Source organism: Trichoderma citrinoviride (assembly GCF_003025115.1).
Source record: "Trichoderma citrinoviride strain TUCIM 6016 unplaced genomic scaffold BBK36scaffold_4, whole genome shotgun sequence".
NCBI classification, from domain to species: Eukaryota; Fungi; Ascomycota; class Sordariomycetes; order Hypocreales; family Hypocreaceae; genus Trichoderma; species Trichoderma citrinoviride.
In genome coordinates this window covers 947260-970784 of record NW_020194712.1, presented here as the reverse complement: position 1 = coordinate 970784, position 23525 = coordinate 947260, and the positions used below count along the sequence as shown (strand labels likewise).

At 55.9% G+C, this 23525-nt stretch overlaps 9 protein-coding genes across 9 annotated transcripts; 4 read left to right on the top strand and 5 right to left on the bottom strand.

Moving 5' to 3' along the window:
* Positions 1-624: 624 nt before the first annotated feature.
* BBK36DRAFT_1167350 (Neutral/alkaline nonlysosomal ceramidase) lies at positions 625-3207 on the top strand (the record flags this gene model as incomplete). Its single annotated transcript, XM_024895035.1, has 3 exons — positions 625-835; positions 1013-2555; positions 2622-3207. The coding sequence occupies 3 exons, from the start codon at positions 625-627 to the stop codon at positions 3205-3207; spliced, it is 2340 nt and encodes a 779-aa protein (XP_024751390.1).
* Positions 3208-6413: 3206 nt separating this feature from the next.
* BBK36DRAFT_1114191 (glycosyltransferase family 31 protein) lies at positions 6414-8085 on the top strand (the record flags this gene model as incomplete). The annotated part of the gene is made up of 4 exons (XM_024889998.1): positions 6414-6770; positions 6833-7487; positions 7535-7767; positions 7867-8085. The coding sequence occupies 4 exons, from the start codon at positions 6414-6416 to the stop codon at positions 8083-8085; spliced, it is 1464 nt and encodes a 487-aa protein (XP_024751389.1).
* A 1003-nt stretch (positions 8086-9088) lies between these two features.
* BBK36DRAFT_1134824 (hypothetical protein) lies at positions 9089-9938 on the bottom strand (the record flags this gene model as incomplete). Its single annotated transcript, XM_024892432.1, has 2 exons — positions 9089-9119; positions 9194-9938. A coding segment is annotated over one exon (689 nt), but the record flags the coding sequence as incomplete, so codon positions are not given.
* A 1381-nt stretch (positions 9939-11319) lies between these two features.
* Positions 11320-11910, bottom strand: BBK36DRAFT_1194792 (hypothetical protein; the record flags this gene model as incomplete). The annotated part of the gene is made up of 1 exon (XM_024896867.1): positions 11320-11910. One exon carries the CDS (start codon positions 11908-11910, stop codon positions 11320-11322), a length of 591 nt encoding a protein of 196 aa, XP_024751387.1.
* A 757-nt stretch (positions 11911-12667) lies between these two features.
* BBK36DRAFT_1134823 (hypothetical protein) lies at positions 12668-13999 on the bottom strand. Its single transcript, XM_024892431.1, has 6 exons — positions 13978-13999; positions 13722-13819; positions 13628-13666; positions 13441-13515; positions 13016-13360; positions 12668-12974 (listed from the first exon to the last, which is right to left on the bottom strand). Exons 2-5 carry the CDS (start codon positions 13731-13733, stop codon positions 13016-13018), a joined length of 471 nt encoding a protein of 156 aa, XP_024751386.1. The 5' UTR covers positions 13734-13819; positions 13978-13999; the 3' UTR covers positions 12668-12974.
* Positions 14000-14500: 501 nt separating this feature from the next.
* BBK36DRAFT_156921 (hypothetical protein) lies at positions 14501-14981 on the top strand (the record flags this gene model as incomplete). Its single annotated transcript, XM_024897652.1, has 2 exons — positions 14501-14534; positions 14614-14981. 2 exons carry the CDS (start codon positions 14501-14503, stop codon positions 14979-14981), a joined length of 402 nt encoding a protein of 133 aa, XP_024751385.1.
* Positions 14982-15349: 368 nt separating this feature from the next.
* On the bottom strand, positions 15350-15964 carry BBK36DRAFT_1114493 (hypothetical protein; the record flags this gene model as incomplete). The annotated part of the gene is made up of 1 exon (XM_024890035.1): positions 15350-15964. The coding sequence occupies one exon, from the start codon at positions 15962-15964 to the stop codon at positions 15350-15352; it is 615 nt and encodes a 204-aa protein (XP_024751384.1).
* A 3827-nt stretch (positions 15965-19791) lies between these two features.
* Positions 19792-21720, top strand: BBK36DRAFT_1139573 (hypothetical protein; the record flags this gene model as incomplete). Its single annotated transcript, XM_024893316.1, has 1 exon — positions 19792-21720. The coding sequence occupies one exon, from the start codon at positions 19792-19794 to the stop codon at positions 21718-21720; it is 1929 nt and encodes a 642-aa protein (XP_024751383.1).
* Positions 21721-22517: 797 nt separating this feature from the next.
* On the bottom strand, positions 22518-23253 carry BBK36DRAFT_1157741 (hypothetical protein; the record flags this gene model as incomplete). The annotated part of the gene is made up of 4 exons (XM_024894035.1): positions 22518-22526; positions 22580-22922; positions 22982-23043; positions 23116-23253. 4 exons carry the CDS (start codon positions 23251-23253, stop codon positions 22518-22520), a joined length of 552 nt encoding a protein of 183 aa, XP_024751382.1.
* Positions 23254-23525: the final 272 nt, after the last annotated feature.

Below are 23525 nucleotides of genomic sequence, written 5' to 3'. Positions count from 1 at the left end.
CGCCTTAAAAACAACTCACTCTTCCCCAGAAAACGTTTCCCCCCAATGTCAAATATTGCCTCAAGAAACTTGGAAAAAAAGGAACCCCATCCGGCCGCAAAACCCGCTCAGTGGCTTTTGGTTTCTCCACGATATCTACACCCAACACTGATTCACCGTGTGTCGACGGCGAAGCGAGCCAAAGAGAAACCCCCCCAAAAAGCACAGACTCACGAAAACATCACGTCCTGCCCGTTGGCCCCGGCTTCTCCGGTTCCATCCTCCAACCCGCAGCCCGGCAGCCGGAAACAAACGAAAATGGGCCGCAGCTATTGACAACTTCAACACAATAGAAATGAAAGAACATTGATAGTAGTACGAAGTGGTTCACCGGCAGATGTTCACGCTCCTTTCACGGCTTCCTTGTTTCCTTACGTAAGGGGGTAAAGAGTCTTTGATATAAACCCCGTTTACTTTCGTTTCCGCCCCCCTGGGCCTCTTGGCCTTGTGCTACTATTTTTGATCAGCCTAGAGAATCTTCAACTCCAGTTCAGGAAAACAATATTAGTTATATCGTGGATTTTGGAACAATATAGCGGCAAGCCGGGAATCAGCATCCATTTTTAGCCGACCCGAGAGCCCGCGATGGCTTCACGGCAGGCTGCGGAAAAGGGGCATCCCCTGGAACTGGAACCGCTTCTAGTGCGGGACGAGACACGCGGCTCACGCACACGCATGCGATACGGGCCACGCCGCGGCTTGCGGCACTACGTCCAGTGGCTGTTGACCATCATCGTCTTGTTGTTTGCCTGCCGCAGTGCCGTCGTTCGCACCTTTCGATGGGCCACGGTGTCTGGTGAGATCTACAGCAACGAGGTCCAGCTGGAGATTCAGGAGGAGCTCGCGGGCAGGAGACTGGCGGCCCTGCTACGACAGCAGCCGCAGGACGGCCATCATCAGGAACAGGTGCAATCAAGGCTAGAAAGCGACGGCAGGGCGCAGGCTCATGGAACGGCTGGCGATGATGCTGGAGATGGCCGCTATCTCATCGGGGTGGGCAAGGCAGACATCACGGGACCCGTGGTCGAGATCAACATGATGGGCTACGCAAACACCGACCAGGTCGGCAGTGGCGTGCGTCAGCGCCTCTACTCGCGCGCCTTCATCGTGGGCGACCTGGATCAGCCCGACGACAGGTTCATCTACCTTGTCTTGGACACGCAGGCCGGGGACACCGCTGTGCGATACGGCATCCTCAGGGGCCTTGAGGAGCTCGGGCCCGAATATGCCATGTACGGACACGACAACCTGGCCGTCACGGCAACCCACTCTCACTCCGGGCCCGGCGCCTGGCTCAACTATCTACTGCCTCAGATCACCAGCAAAGGCTTCGACAAGCAGAGCTACCAGGCCATCGTGGACGGCTGTCTCCTGTCCATCCGCCGCGCGCACGAGAGCCTCGAACCCGGCTCCCTGACCGCCGGCAACACCAAAGTCTACGGCGCCAACATCAACCGGAGCCTCTATGCCTATCTCGCCAACCCGGCAGAGGAGAGGGCCAAGTACAACGTCAGCGCGGAAGACGACGGCTCGGTGGAGAAGGATCTGACCCTGCTCAAGTTCTCGAGAGCGTCCGACGGCAAGAACATTGGCGTGCTCACATGGTTCCCTACCCACGGCACATCCATGCTGGCCAACAACACGCTCATCACGGGAGACAACAAGGGCGTGGCCGCCGACCTGTTTGAGAAGAGAGTCCGGGGCAGGGATGGAGAGACGGACGATTTCGTCGCCGGCTTCTCTCAGGCCAGCATGGGCGACGCCAGCCCGAATACGCTCGGCGGCTGGTGCGACGACGGCTCCGGCGAGAGATGCGACTTGAAGACGAGCTCCTGCAGCAGCAGCGGCATGACCAAGTACTGTCACGCCAGAGGGCCCTTTTTCCGGGAAAAGGACTCGGGGGCCTCGTCGTGCTTCGAGATTGGCAAGAGGCAGTACGAGGCGGCCATGGAACTATACGCCTCGATGGAGAAGCAACCGCCCAACGTCAAGGGGTCGGGCGTCAGGGCATTCCATCGCTTCCACGACATGTCCGACTTCCAGTTCCAGCTGCCCAACGGGTCGGCAGTACGCACGTGCTCGGCCGCGCTGGGCTACTCTTTCGCAGCCGGGACCTGGGACGAGCCCGGCCACTTTGACATCACGCAGTGGGGGTCCGACGAATCCAACTCGTCGCCCGTTTGGAAGGCTTTGCGATGGCTTGTCGGAGCGCCCAGCGAGGAGCAGGTCCGGTGCCAGGCCCCGAAGCCGATTCTTCTCAACGTCGGCAAGACGCACAAGCCGTATCACTGGACGCCGGATATTGTGGACATTCAGACTTTCCGAGTCGGCCAATTCATCATCATCGTCAGTCCCGGCGAAGCGACGACGATGGCTGGCCGGCGGTGGAAGGATGCTGTTGCAGAGAGCAGTAGGACTCAGTTGGCCGAGGAGCTGGGCGGAAGGGAGCCAATTGTGGTGCTTGGGGGCCCGAGCAACACTTATACCCATTACATCACGACAGAGGAGGAATATGGGTAAGTCTCACTCTCACTTCCACGAATTGACATGATAGGACAAGTGCTAATACGCGGAATGTACAGCATCCAGCGATATGAGGGAGCTTCGACTCTCTACGGGCCGCACACCCTTGCAGCTTACATAGACCGGACCAACGCGCTGCTTCATCTTCTAAAGGACGATGCTCCCCGCGGCGAGCCCGGCTCCCGAGAGACCGGCCCCTTGCCGCCGGACAACAGCGACCGATCCTTTGGCTTCAACACGGGCGTCTTGTTCGACAGCCCATCGCACTCTCACCAACAGTTCGGCGACGTGATTGCGGACGTTGCCAAAGGCCAATTCACCCCCGGCGAACGGGTAACGGCGACGTTTGTCGGCGCCAACCCGCGCAACAACCTCCGGCTGGAGCAGACGTTTGCCGCCGTCGAACACCGCCGCCCCGGCGAGACGGAGTGGACCGTTGCGCGCGACGACTCGGACTGGGGGCTCATCTACCAGTGGAAGCGCAGCAGCCTCCTCCTGGGCACCAGCTCGGCGAGCGTGACGTGGGAGATTGAGGCGTGGGCGACGCCGGGCGAGTACAGGCTCTGCTATTTCGGCGACGCCAAGTCGATTGACGGCGAGATTACGGCGTTTGAGGGCAGAAGCGCGGCGTTTACGGTCGCTTGATAGGCGTTGCGATTTCTTTTCTGTTTTTTTCTCTTTCCCCTTGTTGTACTATTACGGGACTTTCAAGACAGTACGGGCTGGGATAGACTGGCTGGCTTGATTTCTGTTTTTTTTTTTTTTTTTTTTTTTTTTTTTGCTATAGCTGTTGCATTTAGACGGACTGGTTGCGCGGATAGCGTTTCTTCTTATTTATATAGGCCAGAGGTACTTTCTCTCTCACATACCTGGATAGAGATAGATCCATAGGGGCAGAACTCATGATTGAGAATGTGAAGTTGAAAGAATAGAAGAAAGCGACGTATCTATTACTCCGTAAACAGCCATCGTACCCAGCAGGCATCGTGTCAAAAAAGCTTCAAGCTTGAAGTTTACCTTCTCACGCAACACAGCAGCAGCCCATCCGCCCCCCCTGACTACTAGGTACTACTACGCCTTTCATCCCTGTCGATCTGTGTTTGCCACGAGTAAGCACTCAACCTTGCCCATTTCTGACTTGGTGAACACGAGGCAGCCAAGCAAATGGCGCCATTGGCCAACGTGGCCCGCCCGAGTACTACTAATCCTGATGAAAGAAGGGCGACAAAGGCAAAAAGAAAAAGAGACATGTGCTTTTTACTCATTGCCCGAAGAAACTAAGGTAGTTGCCCTATCGAAAGAGAAGACGGGATAAAAGGGTTACGAATTCTGGGCTCTTTATCTGTTGTTTTATTGTTTACTAGTGCTGGAATGGGAAAGGGGGGATAATGGCGAGGGCAGAGCTGAATGCCGGTTTATGGCTGCTACTATATCCCGACTATTTGATCTGGAGGTGATGGATTGCTTTGTATGAGTACATTGGGCTGAGCAAGAAGTGCACAGACTTTCTTGATAATTTGCTTGGCAGCGACGACAGCAGATGAAAATAACCGTTGAAAGTGCTCCCGAGCGACACTGGAGACAATATCTACGGATTAATATCCGAGATACTAGTACTACTAGTATGTTGTATGTGTTTACGAAGCATCAATGGATCAAATGGAATGTTGATACTGCTTGTAATCGGCATCTGCGAATGCAAAAACAAGGCGCCGTACAGGTGCAGCAAATGCTGACACTGCCACCCCCCTTTTTCTTTCCCTTTCTTTTTCTTCAGCCGCTCTCGACATGGACTTTGAATGGACAACGTCTTGATTGGTAAGTAATTTTCGAATTACTACCTTGCCTTGAGTGAGGGCTTGTATTGGCAGTTGATAAACATTTAGTTCTCGCATTTCCTTTGTCACCAAACAAGGGCGTCTCATCCCTCACCCAACTACATACCTTATGTAGTAGTACTAACAAGCCCTCCTCTCGAATTCCTGCTTTCATCCCGAATCCCCGGTTGCGGCAATTCGTTCCCGCAAACCACCCAACAGCAACGTTGAAATGCCCTACGCCAACGTACCTTATGTACAGCCACCAGTTCTTCAATTGTCGCAAACCACCAACAAAGAAGACCAAATAGCCGCCCCATATCATCGAATCGTCTTGACGATACAACGTCTCCAGCAAACAAGGCAAGCTTGGCAACATCGGCTCGTAAAAGGTGGATGCCCCCCCATGTCCATTGTGGGGGCTGCCTGTGCTGTTTTTTCCCTCGTCGCCTCCCTCTATTGGACGCCCGTGGTGTTCTGGCATGTTTCAAAACAACTGCACGGCAGACAAGACAAGCATCAGACGGTGGTTTGTTGTTTCGTTCAGCCTCCCGACGAGGCCGAGGCGTTCAGGTACCGCTACTTGCACTTTCACATGAACGTTGATGTATCACAGAACGACTAGACAAAGTGACACTGAGCCCTGCGCAAACGTCGTCGCACAGCGTCAGGCTCCCCCCGTCCTTGTTGATCTCCACGTCCGTCTCCAGGTCCGTCTTCAGCTGCATCTCGACCCTCGCTTGTGCCATCCATCTCCTGTCTCTCTCGGCCGCTTCCCAACTCGTACAACCTCCTCTTCGGTACCTTACTTGTTGGTATTACACCATACGATACAACGAACGCGTTCCTGAACAGCTCCAAGTTCTCAACCACCAAGAAACCCCGTCCTTGTCCGCCTCTTTGCAGATCCAAGTTCCTCAATAGTCCGTGCCCTAATGAAGCCATCCGTATACTCCGTAGATGTACATGCATTCATTCACCTCATCTTCTCCCCGTTCTTCCCTCCGCTGTCGTCATTGCCTGCGCTTCCCCCCTGCAGCTCGTCCCAAGTACCCGTACAAGCACCCGGCCATCAATGGATCCCCTCCCCTCCAGACGTGCATCATTCAATGCGCTGCCCGGGATCCCGCCCTGCTAGCCAGCCGGGTTAGTGGTGCTAGCGCCAGCGTCCGCAGCGCCTGTGCCCCTCTGTATCTCGTACCGGTACGAGCACGAGCATCTCAACTGGAGCCTGCTGGAGCAAGAAAGAAAGAATGGGAATCCCGAGCTGGAGCTGACGGGGTGGACTGATGGCTGATCTCGCCGTGATTCCAGGAGCCCTCCGGCTCGACCCTCGTCCAGCCCTTCTTCCATCCTATCTCTCTCCTTCGTTCTTCCGTTCTCCTTCGTCGTCGATCCCATTTTCGTGCCTCGAACCAGCCCCCCTCCATGATTGGCTGCCGCCGGCATCCCTGATCGATAAGCCACATACGCGAGCCCCGAAGGTGGAGATAGCCTCTAATACCGGCCCTGTACTGCAGCCGGTGTCTCTCGCCCGCGCAGCGTCAAATTCCAATCGCCAGTCCAGAGTCTCAGCATCTCACACATCCCGCCGTGTGTGTGTGTGTGTGCTTCTTGCGTTACGCAATACGAGATAGCGAATCTTGCCCTCTCTCTTCTTGTCCTCCCCTCCTCCTCGCTTCTTCGACCTCTGCTTTCACGTCTCGGCCCTCGTCTTATCGTATTCTCTTTTTTATTTTATTTTTTTCCCCATCTCATTCACAGCTCTCTGGCCCAAGGCTTGATTGTCAAGGTCAACCGCCCACCCCTGGCCGAGGTGACGTCTTTCACACCTTGTTAATCTAATTTCCTTTCCCTTTCAAGACCCCAGCTCTTGCAACTCTCAACCTCGACTTCTATACCTTTTCTCTTCCTCTCTCCTCCTCCTCCATCGCCCGGCCTCGCCTCTCTCCCGCCATCGCCATCGTCCCGTCGTTCCCGCCAAGCATGGGAGCGGACCGGAGCTGGTCCTCCTCTTGGCGAAGCTTCCTCAAGATGCCGTCCCGCAACTGGCGAGCCGCCCTCATCGTCGGCTGCACGCTGCTGCTGACCCTGCCCCTCTACCAGCTGCGCGACCACCAGGCCGCCGGCTACTACAAGCAGTACATCTACGACCACCTGTCGCCCTATCTGCAGGGCCAGGGCGTCTACAACAACACCCTGTACCGCGAGGGCACCGAGACCGCCGTCCACTCGCAGTGGAACTTCAGCTCGCCTTGCGATGGCTTCCCCAACATGGACGGCATCATGCTCATCATGAAGACGGGCGCCACCGAGGCCTTTGACAAGCTGCCCACGCAATTGCTCACCGGCCTGCAGTGCATCGACGACTTTCTCATCTTTTCAGACCTGGTATGTCAACTATAGTAATACATCTCCAAGTCCAATGACTCGAAAGCTAACACCCACTCAAGGAGCAGCAGATTGGCAAGTACCACATCTACGATTCCCTCGACCGCGTCGACGACAAGATCAAGGAAAAGTACAAGGAGTTCCAGCTCTACCAGGCGCAGCAGGAATGCCCCGTCTCGCAAAAGGACTGCACCACGGGCATGGACGGCGGCTGGGAGCTGGATAAGTTCAAGTTCGTCAACATGGTGGTCCGCGCCTGGGAGATGCGCCCCGACCAGGACTGGTACGTCTTCGCCGAGGCCGACACCTACGTCGTCTGGCCCACGCTGGTGCACTGGCTGCGCGACAAGGTCAATCCGCGCGACAACGTCTACGTCGGCAGCGTCGCCATGATCTCCGGCTTCCCCTTTGCCCACGGCGGCAGCGGCTACATCGTCTCCGGCGCCCTCATGCGCAAGATGGCCCAGATCCCCGACATCACAAAGTACGACGAGAAGGCGGGAGAGGAGTGCTGTGGCGACGTCGTCTTCGCCAGGGTCGCCCAGGAGGTGGGCACCAAGGTCATGAATGCGCACCCAATGTTCAACGGCGAGAAGCCTAACACGCTGCCCTACGGCCCTGGCCACTGGTGTGAGCCTCTCTTTACCATGCACCACATGAACTCGGAGGAAATCAGCGCCGTGTGGCAGTACGAGCAGACGCGCACCAAGAAGGTTTGTGGTGGTCGCTTCTCTTTATATCTGCGCCAAATTCAAGCTAACTAGTTTTGTCGCAGGACTTTATGCAAATCCGGGAAATGTACTACGCCTTCTTCGCCCCCAAGATGGTCGCCTACCGAAAAGACTGGGACAACCTGTCGGATGATAATTGCTACATTGCTCCGGATGAAGAGAGCCAGAAAAAGGCCACCGGTCAACAGAGAGATCGGCAGGTCAAGGAGGCAGACAAGAACGTGGTCCAAAAGTATGCGCATAACTCACCTGCCGCCTGCGCCAAGGTCTGCGAGGCTGCGGGACTCGACATCCCGGCCGACGAATTCGAGAAGCTGGAGACGGAGACGGACCGCGGCAAGCTGATCCGGGCCAAGTACGACGAGGTCGCCAGCGGTGACGTCGCTTTCAAAAAGGACCGCAAATGCTTCCAGTGGCGGTACCAGAAGAACGTGTGCTGCACGAGCAAGAGCTTCAAGCTCGGCAAGCCGAAGAGGGAAAAGAACGACGCGGACAAGTGGACGAGCGGGTGGTTCGTCCGGGGCATCAACGACTGGATCGAGGCAAGGGGCGAGTGTCCTGTTGAGTGGAAGAGCCCTCATTGAAACAACTCGGCTTTTGCCACGACAATCGGCGGCGACAACCCGACGATGTGACGAGTGACAACCGGCATGACAGTCTAACAGCGACGAGTGACCGGTATTTTCCCTTTGCTCTTTATATCTCTACTGTGCGCTCGAACAAAAAGAAAACCCGGTGGGATGGTGGCTGTGACCGTTTTTTTTCTCCCCAATGTTCTTCTTGCTTGTTTTTGTTGGCTTCTTCTACATAGACTGGACGGATTCAAAAGACATCCATGGCGTTTTTTTCTCACGGGGCGTGAGAGACAGGGAAGGGGAACATGGGAGGTTGAGGGAACCCCCTTTTCTCTGTGTTTTATTTCACTATTATCCATTCATTTATTCAGCATGAGGTTGGGATCGATGGCCGGAATCGATGGGCGGGAAGAGGAGCCGTGGCTCTTTGTCACAATTATTTGGTTGGGTTGGACATGGGCATGACCATTTTGTTTGGATTGAAACGGAGAGCTGTATTGGGACACGCACATACATACACATCTTTTTGTGATTTACATAGTACATGGCTATTCGAAGGGCATCTTACATAGATTTTCAGTTGTATCTAGCACCTTTGTCTCCCAAGACGAGAGAAGGGGGCATCAAGGAAAAAAAAGATGAAAAGCATATTCGCACACTGGTCTTGTCCAACCATGAATGTGATTTTGATACAAGTTTGATTGCTCACAACGTAGGCAACAGCGACAACTAGTATGTTGGGTATTGTCGAGAGAATTGCGTGATTTCTGCTCTTTCAATGTATATTATATATATAACGTGTGATGTCTTCTCTAACTTTGTATAGTCGTAGACGAGGTCCGACTCGCTTTAGTGTATATCGTTCTCTGCTATAATCATACCCAACACCATTCCCAAACCAAAGGAACCCCTCTGTTATAACACGTTCGTGTACCGAATTTCCCCCAAAGCGTTTGACCCAGGAAAGAAAAATCAACGAGAATAGAGTGTATCGCTACCGTTAAGAAAAAACCCCCGTCACCGTCCAAAAGCGCCTATAATTCCAATCGTTTGGCAATAAAGTTCAGTTGCTGGCAATCAGGCTGCTGCTGCCGCTGCCAGTTTCTTGGCTCCCACTTTCTTGGGTCCATGGCGTCCGCATCCGTGAGGATTCTTGGGCGACTTCATGTAGCAGTATCCCTTGGCATTAGGCCCGGCGGGCGGGCCATACATCTCCTTGATCTCGCAGTATTCGTAGTCCTTGCCGAACCAGTCCTTCAGGTGCCGGTGCAGTTCGCAGCGCGAGATGCCGCACTTGCGACAGTACACCTGGCCCTTGACGCGAAGCCTCTCCAGCTCGCTCTCGGTTGCCGAGGACTTGGGGTGCACAAGAGGACCAGCGCCTCGCCATGCCCACTCAATGTCGTTGGGGCCCGAGTATCGGCTGGACAGCGGGACCAGCCCGTTCTTGCGCTTGTGGATTTCGTACAGCTTGGAGTGCGCCAGTCCAAAGCATGCGCCGTCAATGGGGTCGAGGAAGTCGAAGATGGCATAATGCAGCTCCGAGGGAAGGTCCAGCAGGGTGAGGCGGGAGGATGGTCGTGGCTGGTTGGCCGGCTCCGGCTCCTTGTCCGTCACAGAGTGCGACCGGCGAGGGGGAGGCAGCTTGGGCCGCTGCGGGAGCGGCAGGTGCTTGGAAACGGGCGTCGAGGGCACGACCGCGTGTTCTGGGATGCGATCAACAGTCCCAGCCACGGCGGCGTGGTAGAAATGTGGCCCGTCGTTCTGGCCTTGGTAGTCGGTCAAGGAGAATCCCCGTCTGGGCGCCCTCATCATGCCCCTCTTGACGAGCAGCTCTCGTGCTCGCTGGGCGTGTTCCTCCCTCGACAAGACCATGTTTTCAGATCTGTCGTTGCTCGTCTCGAGCATGGCATTGCCACTCTGGGGCAGAGATGGGGCAGCAAGTAGTTGAACCATTGTTACAGAGTTCAACAGGTATCCCAGAAAACAACTCGTAGTAATGCGTAAGAAGCGGGATCGATCGAATCGGCAGATAGTGCTCTGGTTGGCGAGTGCTAAGTGAAGCGCGATTCGGTGGTTGGAAAAGTGTTGATAAACCCCCAACGATCAGTAAGGGGGGGAGCGTTGACTCTTGTTCGTTAGCGGCAGAATGTTTTAGTCTGATGCTGCAGGCTCCTCACTAACGACTTCATGAGCAGAAACCAAGGCTGCTTCGAAGCTGTGCTGTGTGCGAGTGGTTCTCTTTTATCCCCTCACGCTCGGATCCGGGGCAACGGCAGGTCGATTTTATATGCGCAGAATTGGACCGAGGCCAGGAAACGCCGGGCAAAAGCGACTTCGGGGGTGGTGTGTGCTTTGTGGGTGAATACGTGTGTGTGTGTGTGGTGTGACGGAAGAGACTTTCCAAAGCGCAGCACACCTTTGGCGGGATCCAGCTCCGGTCGTGGACCCTGGCCCCTTCCAGCAGAGTTTTTCTTCCCCTGGGAGGCGAAATGCCACCGTTAGCAGCGCGGATGACCATGTGCCACTGCGTCGCCGTGAGCCAGACACAAACCCAGGAGCCGGCCTAGCGCGAGGTACGGGCGGCCAGCCAGACGCCATTGGTCCCACAGGTGCCCGGCCGATGGCCAGACGCTCGCGCCTGGGGAAACCCGGCTGGCCTGACGTACGATGACTGCGTATCACAGCAACATCATGTGGTCGCCGCGGATTCCTCGCGCATCGTCGTCGCTTGCGGAATGTCGAGCGCCAGGCGCAAGGCGGGGGAATCGGCGGGCAATGGCCTGACTACCCCAGCGCATCTCGCGGTGGCGAGACAAAGAGCAGCCAAGCAAGGCAGTGGCCCGCATGGAGATGCTCGCCGGCCTTCCTGGTCCATCCATCCACCCCGATCGTCCATGGGGCCATCCACACTTGATCAACAGCGAGGCGGAGGCCGGGAGGGAATCGCCAACAAGCTGCATGCGGATTGGATGCTGCAGTTCCTGTCGACGTTCTCGATCGAGGCCCATGGGCAGGAGCCCGCAGTAGTATTCCCTCCTCCAGATATCAGACTGGCAAAAGAACGAATTCAATCGGGTGTGGAGGGGTGTGTCCCTCACTGTGTCGCAGACTTGTCTCGAACAACTGATCGCTGCTCCCAGCCTCACAGGCTTGGCCGCAAACGCCGAAGATGGGATTCCGAATTGCCTTGTTGTTTCTTTTCCCCCACCATCTTCTTGACACTGCCCGCCAAGAAGCCGCTCAGAGCCCGTAGAACCTACTGCCAGGCGAGCAGTAGTGAATCCATTCGGGACTCGGTGCCCGGCGAGCACGTCGCCTCCCGCCCTCGGGCAGCCCGCGCTGCCTGTTCCAGCACCATCGCCTCATCCGGGGAAAAAGACCCTTCGGAGACGCTGCCGATCCCTCATCGGTGGAGACGACGACTGTTTGCTCCCGTTTGTCGTCTGCATCCTTTCCCCTCGGCGGCCCCTGCGAGCGCTGAACCTGGAGCAGCTTCTGCCGCAAGAGCGAGGCGTCAATCGGGTCTGAGCACGCCTCCGCCGTGGTCGGAGACATGTACTCAGATGCACCGACCCGGGACGAGCGCTCATCTGCCCGCTTGGCCCGTGTCTTCAGGGGCTTGAAGGACCGGAGCTTGGCCTTCAGACGGGGAAGCGCAGCCTTTAAAGAAAAGGAACGAGAGGAGAGATTGGCATCGGTTTCCTGGGCCTTTTCGTCCCGGCGGTGTGTCTGGCCGGTCAGGTGCGGCTCGCCGCGTGCCGGTGCATTCCTGCAAGTTTCTCTCCCTGCGTTGGCGGCGAGAGGGAGGGGAAGAGCCATGGTGGGAGCCATGGTAAGAGCCGTGGGTATCGTGAAGGGCCAAACACGGTAAGGCGTGTAATTGGGTGGTGTTTGCCCTTGGCACGATTGTATGGCTCGAGAGTGAAATTGCAAAATGCAATGGACCAGAAAGCGATTCTTTGGGGAGGAACGGAGGGTATATATATGTCTGGCTGTTGGACATGCTTTGCACTACGTCTTTTATACTTCTTGGGGCTGATTTACGCGAGTTGTTGGGGGCAGACGACGACGAACTCAATCGTCGAGATCTAACTTGATTGACCTCAAGGCTGGCAACAGCCTCTTCCCATTGTGTTGTTGTGGCTGAAACACACTTGACGATGGACTCACGATCGGAAGCTAAAGTAAGCTTAATTCGCGTAGAAGGAGACGAAATCTCTGTAATGGCTTATTATGGTTTGAGCAAAACTCGACAATGAACTCAATCGTCAAGATCTAACCTCATTCTATACACAAAGGACGCCGGCAATCAAAGACTTGCTCGTCAGGATCTAACCTCTGTTCAGGGGAAGGTTGACGAAATCTCTCCGTAGTGGCTTCTTATGGTTCAACCAAGATATTACACCGACAATCTCCGTGCATTGACTCATTGTGGTTGAAGCAATATATTTGATTAAGCGTCAAATATAATTTGTGAGGAAACACCCGAAAAGTCTCCATGTCCCCGTAAATTGCCAAACGTAGGCGTCTGCGAGGATATTCCCCGCGTCACGCTATTCCACAGCAGCCCAGTCAATGGAATAGCAAGGCAGGTTCAGATCAAAATGTATTATGTAGCACTCAAATAACAATCGACTCCGTAAATGTCCCGAGTTTCCATGATATGCCTCGGTCACTCACCGTCCGTTGCAGTCTTCTATCGCTCAATATGCAAGTCCTTCGTCAGCGATGCGAAACATGGGCGGGCCATGGCAACAGAACGGCCTTCCCCGAACCGCCGCAGTCCACAGAGGAGCAGACTGCCCAGACCTGGCTCATGACGTACTCAACATCCAAGCCACTGTCCGTCTCGTCTACTTCCTCGAGACGCAGGTTCGGAGCATTGTCCTTCACCTCTTCCCACCCCCTAGCCCCTATTCAACATTTCCCTTCTCTCTCAAACGGCGATCCAGATCAGCATGATGACCACGTCCATGCCCTTGCCCTCACCGCCGTCGTACTTGAAGGTCCACATGCCGTCCTTCTTCTCGTCCCAGTACGCGCCGGTTGCGCTGTGCATTCCTCGCCGGCCGACGTGCGGCTTGCCGTCCGTCGCGGTAGCGTCTGTGCTCGTCGACACGTGAGGCTCCTCCGTCTTGGTGTCGGTGCCGCCGCGGGACTTGTTCAGCGCCGACGTCGGGACCAGGTGCTGCACAATGGTGCTGTTGCAGGCAAACTTGTATGAAGGAGCAGTGGCGCCCTGGGGAGTCGATTCAGAGATGAGCGCCTTCAGCATGGAGTTCTGTCGCATGTGTCAGTTCAGCGGCTGGTGGAGCTCCGGGGTCGTCGCGCCCCGGGGGGATGGGGGGAATTCTGGCATACAATAATGGTCGAGTTCCATTGCTCCGTCTTTGCGTGGTCGTAGAATTCCGCACTGCCGATGGCGCTGTTGCAGACCTTGATTGATCATGGCAAATTAGATACTGGTGAGCTCCCGTAAGATAGCTCCAGCGGTCTCCTAGCCCGCCACAGCAAAAGGAGAGGGAGGAAGAGGAAGCGGCAAACGTACATCCGTGGCAATCTGCTTCAGGCGGTTGAAGGGCACGGGCTGCTGTCCATCAGTATGTCTCACAGCCCCTCTGGGCGCCTCTGGGCTTGCGTACCGGGGTCGACATTCTGACGGGCTGCTGGTTGGTGATGGTCCGGCTGAGCGTTTAGGGGCGACGGCGATTGCGACGGGGAAATCGAAAGCGAGCTGCTGGGTGCGTAGGAGCTGTCAACGAACCAAATCCTGCGTGTGGCCTCGACGCAGCCCTAGGTTAGCCGACGACGGCCCCGATTGCCGCAGCCGCAGCGACGAGCTCACCTGTGACACACGATCTTGCGATGCTTCCAAAGGCAGGGCACTTACTAGTACAGTAGAGTCTTGTGCTGTGCCTCCAAGCTTCGAGCCGCGACAAGTTGCTTCTCGCCCTGCATGCTTTTCCCCTTTTGGCACCGCAGCACCAGCAGCAGCGCGGCGCCGTCCGTGCGGGGCGCGGCACGTGACCTCCAGCCAACGACGAAGCCCACGTGCTCGCCCAATCCGGCCTGCAGAAGCAGCCAAGTGGGGAGAGCAGCCGAGCAGCTTTGCGCCTGCAGACACTTGCCGGAACCTTCACTGGTCGCATCTCTCTGCTTTTCTCTCTCTCGATTGTGCATCTCTCGCCTCTGTCGCAGCAGTCTCTCGGCTTCGCGAAGCTCCAGCAGCTCCAACAGCGTCTCCTACGTGCAATTACATCGCCACAACCTACAGTTTCTACGGTCAATCAAGCGCAGCAGCTGCATTAGCTCACCGCTCCAAGACGTCATCCTTTTGCTCAAACCGAGAGTAGTAGCGGTAGCTCCAGCAGCCTCAGCAACAGCCCTTTTCCCTCCTTCGACCCTCATTACCTAGAGCATCATGTCTTCCCAGCCTCTCCTCCAAACCGCTCCTGGTAAGTCGCCGTAGCATCTGCCATCCTGCCTCCCGCGCTGTACCTGTCGCAGCCGTGCCAATTGCTCACCATTGTCCAGGCAAGCGCATCGCCCTCCCTACCCGCGTCGAGCCCAAGGTCTTCTTCGCCAACGAGCGCACATTCCTGTCATGGCTTAACTTCACCGTCATCCTCGGCGCCCTGGCCATTGGCATGCTCAACTTTGGCGACCGAGTGTCCTTCATCTCCGCCTTTCTCTTCACCGGCGTGGCCATGTTGACCATGATTTACGCCCTCGTCACATACCACTGGAGAGCCAAGTCTATACGAGTGAGAGGACAGGCCGGATTCGACGACCGATTCGGCCCAACTTTCTTGGCCATCATCCTCCTGTTGGCCGTCATTGTCAACTTCGTCCTGAGGATTATGGATCAATCGAAGAAGCAGAAGGGCCACCCCGTCTACTAAATATGCCGACGTTTCTCGAGAAGAGCGAAGGGAGGGCCAAATTTGGCCCATCGGTGCCCATGGTGACAACACAAAAACAAGAATGACGAGACTGTCTCTGTTGGAATATAAATTTTGCCGAGCCTGTCCGTTCAGGCGTCCGAGGAGGGTGGGAGTAAGAGGAGGGATTGCGCATCGGAATTGAGCGTTGTTTGGAAATATTGTATCATATGTCTTGTGTATCGAATCTGGCGATAGTAATAGCTGAATAAAGTCTGTGTTCAAAGCTAGGGTATCATTTGCTGCAAAAGTATTAAGAAAATACCGTCTCTAGATCCGGGCAGTTGAAAATCAAGCCCAATGTCCGCCCGCGCCCGCAACCCTTTCCATCATGAAGTGTCTTCGCTCGTCTGTACCGTTACGTTTTCTCTCGACTTGAGTTCCGGAATCGCCTCATGTGAAAGGAATATTCTCAGGGACTTGTACGTCCGGACCCGCGGCGGCGGCAGCACGGCTTTCTCGAATCGACTTTCCATGGCCTCAAAAGCACCCTTGTCGCTGTCGGACTCCTCTTCAGCTTCCTCGTCTACCTCTACTCTCTCGGACGTGGTTTTCTTCTGCTTTTTCTTCGCGCTCTCCGGAGGTAGATCGTACAGTTCGTTGTACTGATGCCACGCCTGGCCTTGTTCTCCAAGCACTCTCTTGCACTGCTCCGCCACGGTAATCATCTTGCAAACATCTGCCGGCCGCGCATGAAGCAGGACTATCCGTGAGCCCGAGGCCTTTTGAAGGAGGTGTGAAGTCGCGCTGGAGACTCGCTTGCGGATCTGCGTGGACGAGAGGACGGAGAGGGCGAGGACGTTGTGCGCGGGAGCGAGTTCCTCGAGGGTGGCCTCGTGGGGGCCTATCAGGGTGTTGTTGTTTTCTTGGGTGCGCGGCTTCTTTGAGGAGGACGGCTCTGGGGATGGCTGCTTGCGCTTCTGGGGCGCATTAGTTGCCGACATCGCAGGGTTGGGTTTTTGGGGGGGTTGAAATCGATGTTGTTGCGGTTTCGAAGTAGGAAGAGATGCAACTTTTTGGTGGGAAATTGTGGGTTTGGTGCTAGTTGAAGCTCCAGCGGCACTACGATAAGGTAAGGCACCAGCTACCTAGTCCAGCTGATACGCTGGCTTATCAGAAACATATTCATGTTTCTCTGTCCGAATCAACAATTGCGGCAGTACTACTGTTAGAGGCACATGTTTGATTCATGCCAAGTCTAGTCATACATGTGATTGGCAGTATTGGAAGACCAATTGCGTCCACTGAAGCTCAATATACTGCCAGGGACACACAGCCTTGAAGTTCCGCGATATGGATGCTCCATGGCAACACATAAACATCCGGTAGAACGTAGATCCGATGCCGCCCTGATCTTGCTTGCATGGGTTGAGCTTGATTGTGTCTTCCGAAGGTAAGCCGAACCGCGGCCCAACGGTCCTAAGAAACCTTGTTTCTTAAATCGGCAGATTGGTGTGGCCCGCTCCGGCCAGTCAAACGGGGCTGCGAGCCGCCATCAGTGGGAGACTGGAAGCAATCAATGGCAGGGCAACGGTCTCTCCAAATAGAAGCCGCCGCGGGAGAGGAGTGTGCATTGAAGCGCTTGCTGTACTTCGTACTTCGTACCTGTCATGTCACCCGTAAAAGCACGGGGGACAGGTTAAATATGGAATCAAGGAAACATATGCATCCTGCCTGCGCTCTCCATTGGAAGACTCGCCATCCAGACTCCGTATTCGCTCGTACGAGTAATCACGAAACCTGCTGCGAAGGGCACCGGACAGTGATGACGACGGTGCCAGCAGTTGGGGTGGAGACCAGGGACTGACTCTTTCTTCGTGGTCTGGAGCACCGCAAAAGTGGGCGTGCTGTCGTCGAGGCACTACTCCGTACTTCGTGCTTGTTTCCTGGACAAACGCACTACCAGCGTTGATCGGCCCACCAGCCCGTCAAAAGCTGGGCGCATATCGCATTGCGTGTACGAAATACGGTACGGGTAGACAGCTGAGCACATTGAACGCCGGATACCACCACGGAAGACAGTCGTCTGCTGTCGTGAAGGATAGCGAAAACCACACAGGTCGCTGAATATACAAGACTGTATTCAGCACTCACTGCTCAACGCAATGGTATCTGAGAAGCCGGGGGATCTCGATAGATGATTATCGATCTCGAATTCCGAAAATCGAAGCCCTTTGATGCCTTCGATTGGCCCATCGATTGGGCTGCATTGGAACCATGCACCAACGACATTAGCTCGACCCATCAATAAGACCAGGCCACCACCAAGACGTGCCGCCGAGACGATGAGACATTACTCGTTACAAACCACTTGATGAGACGCACTGTAGCTGTACTTCCGTATATGCACCGGAGGAAAGCAGCGAGGGCGTTGGGCTACAGGCTGCAGGTTGATAGGCACCCGTGCAGGAATCCCCAGTGCCACCTATGCAATTGGTATGTACTCGTAGTAGTAGGCCCTGATGGAGCAGAATGCACCCTTCTTCACGTTCTCAAGTACTTGGAGATGCAGGTATTACCGGATGCTCCAAGACATGCGAAATAATCGTACAGATACGTGAGTCAACTACCCACACTTCCCGGTGCTAAACCTGGATGGCACAGACGGGCACACAAAGCCTCACATCACATCACACGAACCAGCCTCAAGTCGAAAGTGGCGGCATAATTACTGCTTGTATCACAACCGTCTCCTGCAACTACAAGTTTAGGGCGGGCGGCTGCCTTGTCCAGGTAGAACTACGCAAAAAAAAAAGAAAGGAACAGAATGGAACATGAGCGCAGCAAGCCGTCAATGACAAACCTGCCAGCCGCCCAAAGTCCCTTCTCTCCCTTGTCCCACGGGGCAAACAAGAGCTGGTTGGTGCTTCGTGCGGTAGCGTGGCAGCGTGGCTTACGGGCCCCCTCCTCCGGGACACTCCCCGATGGCTCTTCGTCGTCGAAGCTCCATCCCTGGTCGTTGTGCTCCGTCCAGTGTGCCCCGTTCTTAGCCTGTAACTTGGACTTGGAGTGTACATACCTTCAATATGTGAGACTCCGAAACCTGGAGCTTTACGCCCGCTTCCCTCAACAAGGGGACTTTGGGTGGCTGCAGGCGGCGGGCAGGATAGACGCTCGCCATTGTCTGCTAGCGCGCTGGCGTTGAGAATCGAGTGGTAGCAGGCAGAAGTCTGAGCATCAGCAGACGGCAGAGATGGTATTAATGCAGCGCAGGCAAGGCAAGGCAAGCAAGGTATCTAGATGCCTTGGGGATGGAGGCAGAAGTCAGCCCGGACCCCGCACTTCAAGAGGATTCAGGGTATGTATCGTACTTGGAGACGACAGGATGCTCCTACGGGCATGGAGTGACAGTACTCGTACCCTCAGCATCATGGAAGCCTTATCAGCCGGAGAAGGCATCAGACGATGCTCTGTAGGTAGATCAAGACACCATCACCGAGAGCAGCGCGGTGGAGGTGAGGCGATAAGACCTTGAACTTGGAGAGACTGGAAACGGCGCTAGCAGGCCAGTAGGTGCGCTGGCCTGCACAATGGAAACTGGGCAAGGACGGCAGCCGTACCGAAGTACCCGTACTTGCTTGTTTGCCCTTGATCGGCCTCAGCGCTCCCGTCCGGTCTTTGTCTGTCATCGTCAAGCGTGCGGAGGCAGTACCGGGCCGTGTACCGGTACTTGCGCAAGCGGGCGGCCAAAGCTCCCCACCCGCGGGTCCACTCCCAGAACACGCACCCCCCTGGCCCGGAACCCAGAGCGAACACTCCAGCGCTAGCGGCTCTGCCTCTCCATGCCTCTGCCTCTGCCTGCTTGCCTGCCAGCGCCCAGCCCACTAACGGCCAGCGCTGATGAGCGTCGTACTCGCTCTGCCCCCAGCCCTCACTGCACTGCACTGCACTGCGCTGCACTGTATCAGTACTGGACGCTTAGTGCTAGCCCAGCGCCAGCACCCGGCCCACTCCCTCCCATCGCCCGCCACTGGACGAGTCACCGGCCCTCGCCCTGCCTGCCAATCGCCTTGGGCACTCGCCTCCGCCTGTGCCCCTGCTGCCTCCCTCCCTCGCAAAGAGCCGGGCAGGTCCAGGTGTCAGCCAGCCCAGAAACTCGTGCAAAACAAACCGCCTCTTTCACGCAGCGACTCGCCTCCCCCCCCTTTGCCTCTGCTCTTCCACTTGTCACCTTCCCGCCGCCTTCTGCAACTTCTGATTCTCCCCCTTTCATCTCATACCACCAAACTCACTCTCTATTCCCCCGTCCCTAATCGTCCTTTCTTTTTCCATTCTTTCTTCCTCTGTCGCTCTCTCGCCAGAGGCATCGCTCGAGGCTTTCGCTAGCACTCGATCTCCCGTCTCCTCCCCCTTTTTGCAGGCTCGCGCACCAGCCGTCATCTCACCCCCTTGTCTTCCCTCTTTCTGCGCGCTGCCTTCACTGCAGGTCAGGTCAGGTTCAGCGTCTCCCGACCTCTCCGCCGGCCGCAAGAAGCCAAGGACACGAGCCGCCATTCACCAGCCTCCCTCGCCCAGCGCCACTCCCAAACGGCCCCGGGCAGATTACGTCAGCACGCGCATTCCAGCGCCCCACCCAGCGCCTCCCTCGCCCCAATCACTGGCAGTGCCTTGGCCTTGTTTGCGCCATCGCTGTCGCTGCAAGGCGCATTACCTCATCGTCAAACCTCGTCCGTGTTGCTCACAGGCGCATCTCGTCGTGCGCCGTTTCGCGTCGCATCCTGTCGCGTCGCATTGCTCGCTTTGGCGCAGTCGCACCGCAGCAGCCGCGGGCATGTCCATGTTTCGGTTCTGGAGTTCCGATTCACGGGGAAGCGACAAGACCATCCATGGGCCGCTCAGTCCGCCCAACGGCAAGTCGTCAGTCGCATGCGGTCCGGCGTCGCAGGCAGTGCCTATGGACGACTGGCCTCGCAAGCGGCTGCATCGTGACGTCGATACCGACGACGACGGCGACGCCATGAACTTTGCTGCACCGGCCAAGCGCCCCAGGACCGGCTTCGAGGCGTCGGCTGCGGAGCCGTCCTCCTCCAAGCCACAGAATCCTACCCGTTCGACGGCGGCCGAGTCCAGTGCCTCCGAGAGGGCCAGAGACCTGATCCAGGCCGAGTTCTGCCAGGAAATCCTGCTCAAGCACCAGGAGCTAAGACTGATCAACCAAGAGCTGGCCAAGTGCCAGATTGCGCTTGAGCAACTGCGCCGATGCCATCTCATCCCGTATCCCGTGAATTGTCCCACTCCACAACAAATGCTAGACGTCAGCGACGGAAAGGGTCCTGCAGTAGTGGCCAAGGCGGGCGATGCTGTCCCTCGCTGGGCGCCTCCGTTTGGCGTCGTCGACGGACCTTACTCTCGGCATTATGCCAAGTGGCTCATACCCGATCCAGCCTTTGATGGCATTCAGCCAGAGCTGCCGCAAGTCTCTGCACGTGGCTCCATCTCAGAGGGAAGGACGACCAGGAACAGTAACGGTGAAGTCGGAATCGGCATAGTCAAGGGCCGGCGTGGTAACGGCAGCCACAAGTTTGAGTCTCTGTCCAGCGGCTACCCCCCGCCCAAAGACAAGGCAGGCCCGTGTGTCCTGACCCGGGCGGACGGCCAGACGGTCAAGCTGGTCTGCTTGGACTGCCACCGAGACAACTTCTCGAGCACCCAGGGATTCATCAACCACTGCCGCATAGCGCACAAGCGTGACTTCAAGAGCCATGAGGAGGCTGCCGTTCATTGTGGCCAGCCTTACGAGGCTCCCGAGGGGGGTAACATCCCCAAGGACAACAAGGCAGCGGCTCCCTCTGCGTCTTCGGCTCCGACCAGCGCAACCACCACGTCCTCTTTCGTGCATGCCTTTGCGCGTCCCGACATAACGGAGCAAGAAATCTTCAAGTCGCTCCGGATGAGAATTTCCGACTCGCTGAAGCTGTACAGCCAGGGCAAGCTGTCGGTTGTCCAGTTTCCCCGCAACATCAATGCTGTCGCCTACCCCGGCAAGGCAACGGTATCGGCATCGGCATCAGCACCGGACTTTGGCCCGTCCGCCGATGCGCCGCATCTGTCGCGTCTCCTGAAGGCTCGTAACTTCCGGGGCAACCTCCATGATGTCGTCGCCGACGCAAAGGCAAAGATGTCCTTTGAAGATGTTGCTGGAGAAGAGTCAGAAGTCGATGGCTCAGTGTCGCCCATCCAAGATGCATCACCAGCCCGGGCCTCCGTTGTCATGCGTATGCCCGCCAGAACCGCAAAGACCCCTGTTTCCGCTGGCTCCTCAGCCCGGCCGACAAGCAGCAAGGGCCGTGCCGCCCACATGGTACTGGCTTCGCCGTCGGATTCTGACATGGCCATGATGGCCAACAGGCACCGGTCAGACGCGGCCTTGTCGGACGAGGACGTGGACATGGAGGATGCGCAACTAAGCCCCAATACGCTTGTCAGCAATAATGCGCCTTCGCTTGTTAGTGACGACGGGGAGTATGACGACTCTGATGAAGGCTCTTCCGTCTCTGGGGCAAGTGACCAGCTAGAGGCGGAATCAGTTTCGGATGTTGCCGAAATCACGCTGGATTATGAGACAGATCCGCGAGCACTTCGCCGAGAATCGTCGGGCATGGCAGGGCCTGTGCGCCTTCGCAAGGAGTCGGCCAAGCAGGTCACCTTCATTGGCCCGGTCAAGAGCAGTGCCCAAGAGAGACGGCACCGGAAAGCCTAAACAACGCGAATGGCTGTCATACGACCACGTCGATCTCCGCCAACCCGACTAGGACCCTCTGTACTCAAACATGGACTCCGTGGCAACCTAATAGACCTCCGTTTGGATTCTTCTTATCTCTTCTCAATGTTTTCCCTGCGCCTTTTACTTAAGAACTATAACTCCGTTTTTGGTGCCTTAACGAACTTTTGATGCCCTTTTTTTTTTCTTTATCCTCTCAGTTGGAAGTCTGGCAATAGTTGGTGGATCGGTTCGGTTTGCTTATCAGGAAAGTGTGAACACTTCTTTTTTATCTTTTCTACTTTTTTGGCGCTACCAGGTCACTGAGGGTTTTATTGCGGAACGAATTGCTTTCTTCGTTTTTCCTTTTCTTTTTGTATTAGAGATTCGGCTTTGTTTGGTACTTTGTGTTCAAGAAGGGGTGCCGGCGCAAAAGGGATTCAGTTTTTACAGGAGGTCGCTTGAGGATTGCTTGGCCAAACAGAAACAACACCGGGGTGGCCATGAAAGATTGTTCTTGTTTTTTGTCTCCCTGCGTCTTGAGGCTTTTTGTATGATACATCAATGCCCGCGAGGATATGTTTGCCTTGATGGAAATAAGAATGATGGAAGGCTCAATGCCTTCAATTACACTAGCATGGCAAGAATCGCATGTGTACAAGGTCACACATTGGTAGACATGATATGGCGCGGATCCCGACGTGATATTAAGAGGTAAAACTAGAATTACATGGACACAATGCGCCGAAACAGTACCCATTCATACGATACGCCATCTCCCAGTCCAACATTCCATTTCATTCAGTCTTTTCGCATTGCATTAATTGACATCAATCTGGCTCCCCCCTTCCATTTACACCATGGCAACAGCGGCACCGGCGACAGCCATGACGATGCCGGCAACGCCTCCCATCATGGTAGCGGCGGCGTTGGTGCTCGTGCTGGCAGCAGTAGGGCTGGTGGAGCTCGTGCGAGAAGAGCCAGACGTCTGGGAAGGACCAGAGCCGGTGGCAGAGGCCTCGTCGTTGCTGCCGGGGCTGGAGGCGGACGTCTCCTCGGAGCTGGACGACTCCTGGGACTGGGACGGCTTGGCCTTGGTGGTGGTGGTCTTGGGGTTGAGGAGGGAGGCGGTGCGGCAGTAGGAGTCGACCTGCTGCTGGACCGAGGGGGCGCGGATGTCGTTGGGGCAGTTGTTGTAGCAGCTGGTTTTGGCGGAGTGTGAGTAAATTGTCCCCAGTAGTACAAAAGCGAAGAGACTCACGTCAAGACGGCCTGGTAAGCGGCGCAGAGACAGTCGTAGTCAGTGGGCTGGCATGAGTTGGCCTGGTTGCAATTGTCAGTCGAGATGCTTTCTCTTATACGAAGGATGAAAGCAGATTGGCGTTCTCCACGTACAGTCTTTGTTGTTGAGCCGAGGCAGTCCTCGAGGATGTAGTCGGCCAGACAGGTCGAGCCTGGGGAGCTTGGCGCGGTAGCAGAGCCAGCGGCGGAGACGCCAGCGGCAGCAAACAGGAGAGTCGCGAAGAACTTCATCTTGTTTGTCTGGTGGATGATTATGGAAGATACGGGATGGATGGGGAATAATATGAGAGTTTGTGAGGCTGTTGGATAACGAGATTCAAGTCCAAAAGAGACCCAAGATGCTTCTGTAATGCGATGTTGTGGTAAGACGGGATGTGTTTTATTATTACAACAAGTTATGGAGAGCCAGACGAGGAGAAGAAAGAGAAGAAAAAAAGAGAGGGAGAGAGAAGACGAGTTCCTAGAAGGAGGAAGGGAGAAAACTAAATAAGTAGGTCCTTTCG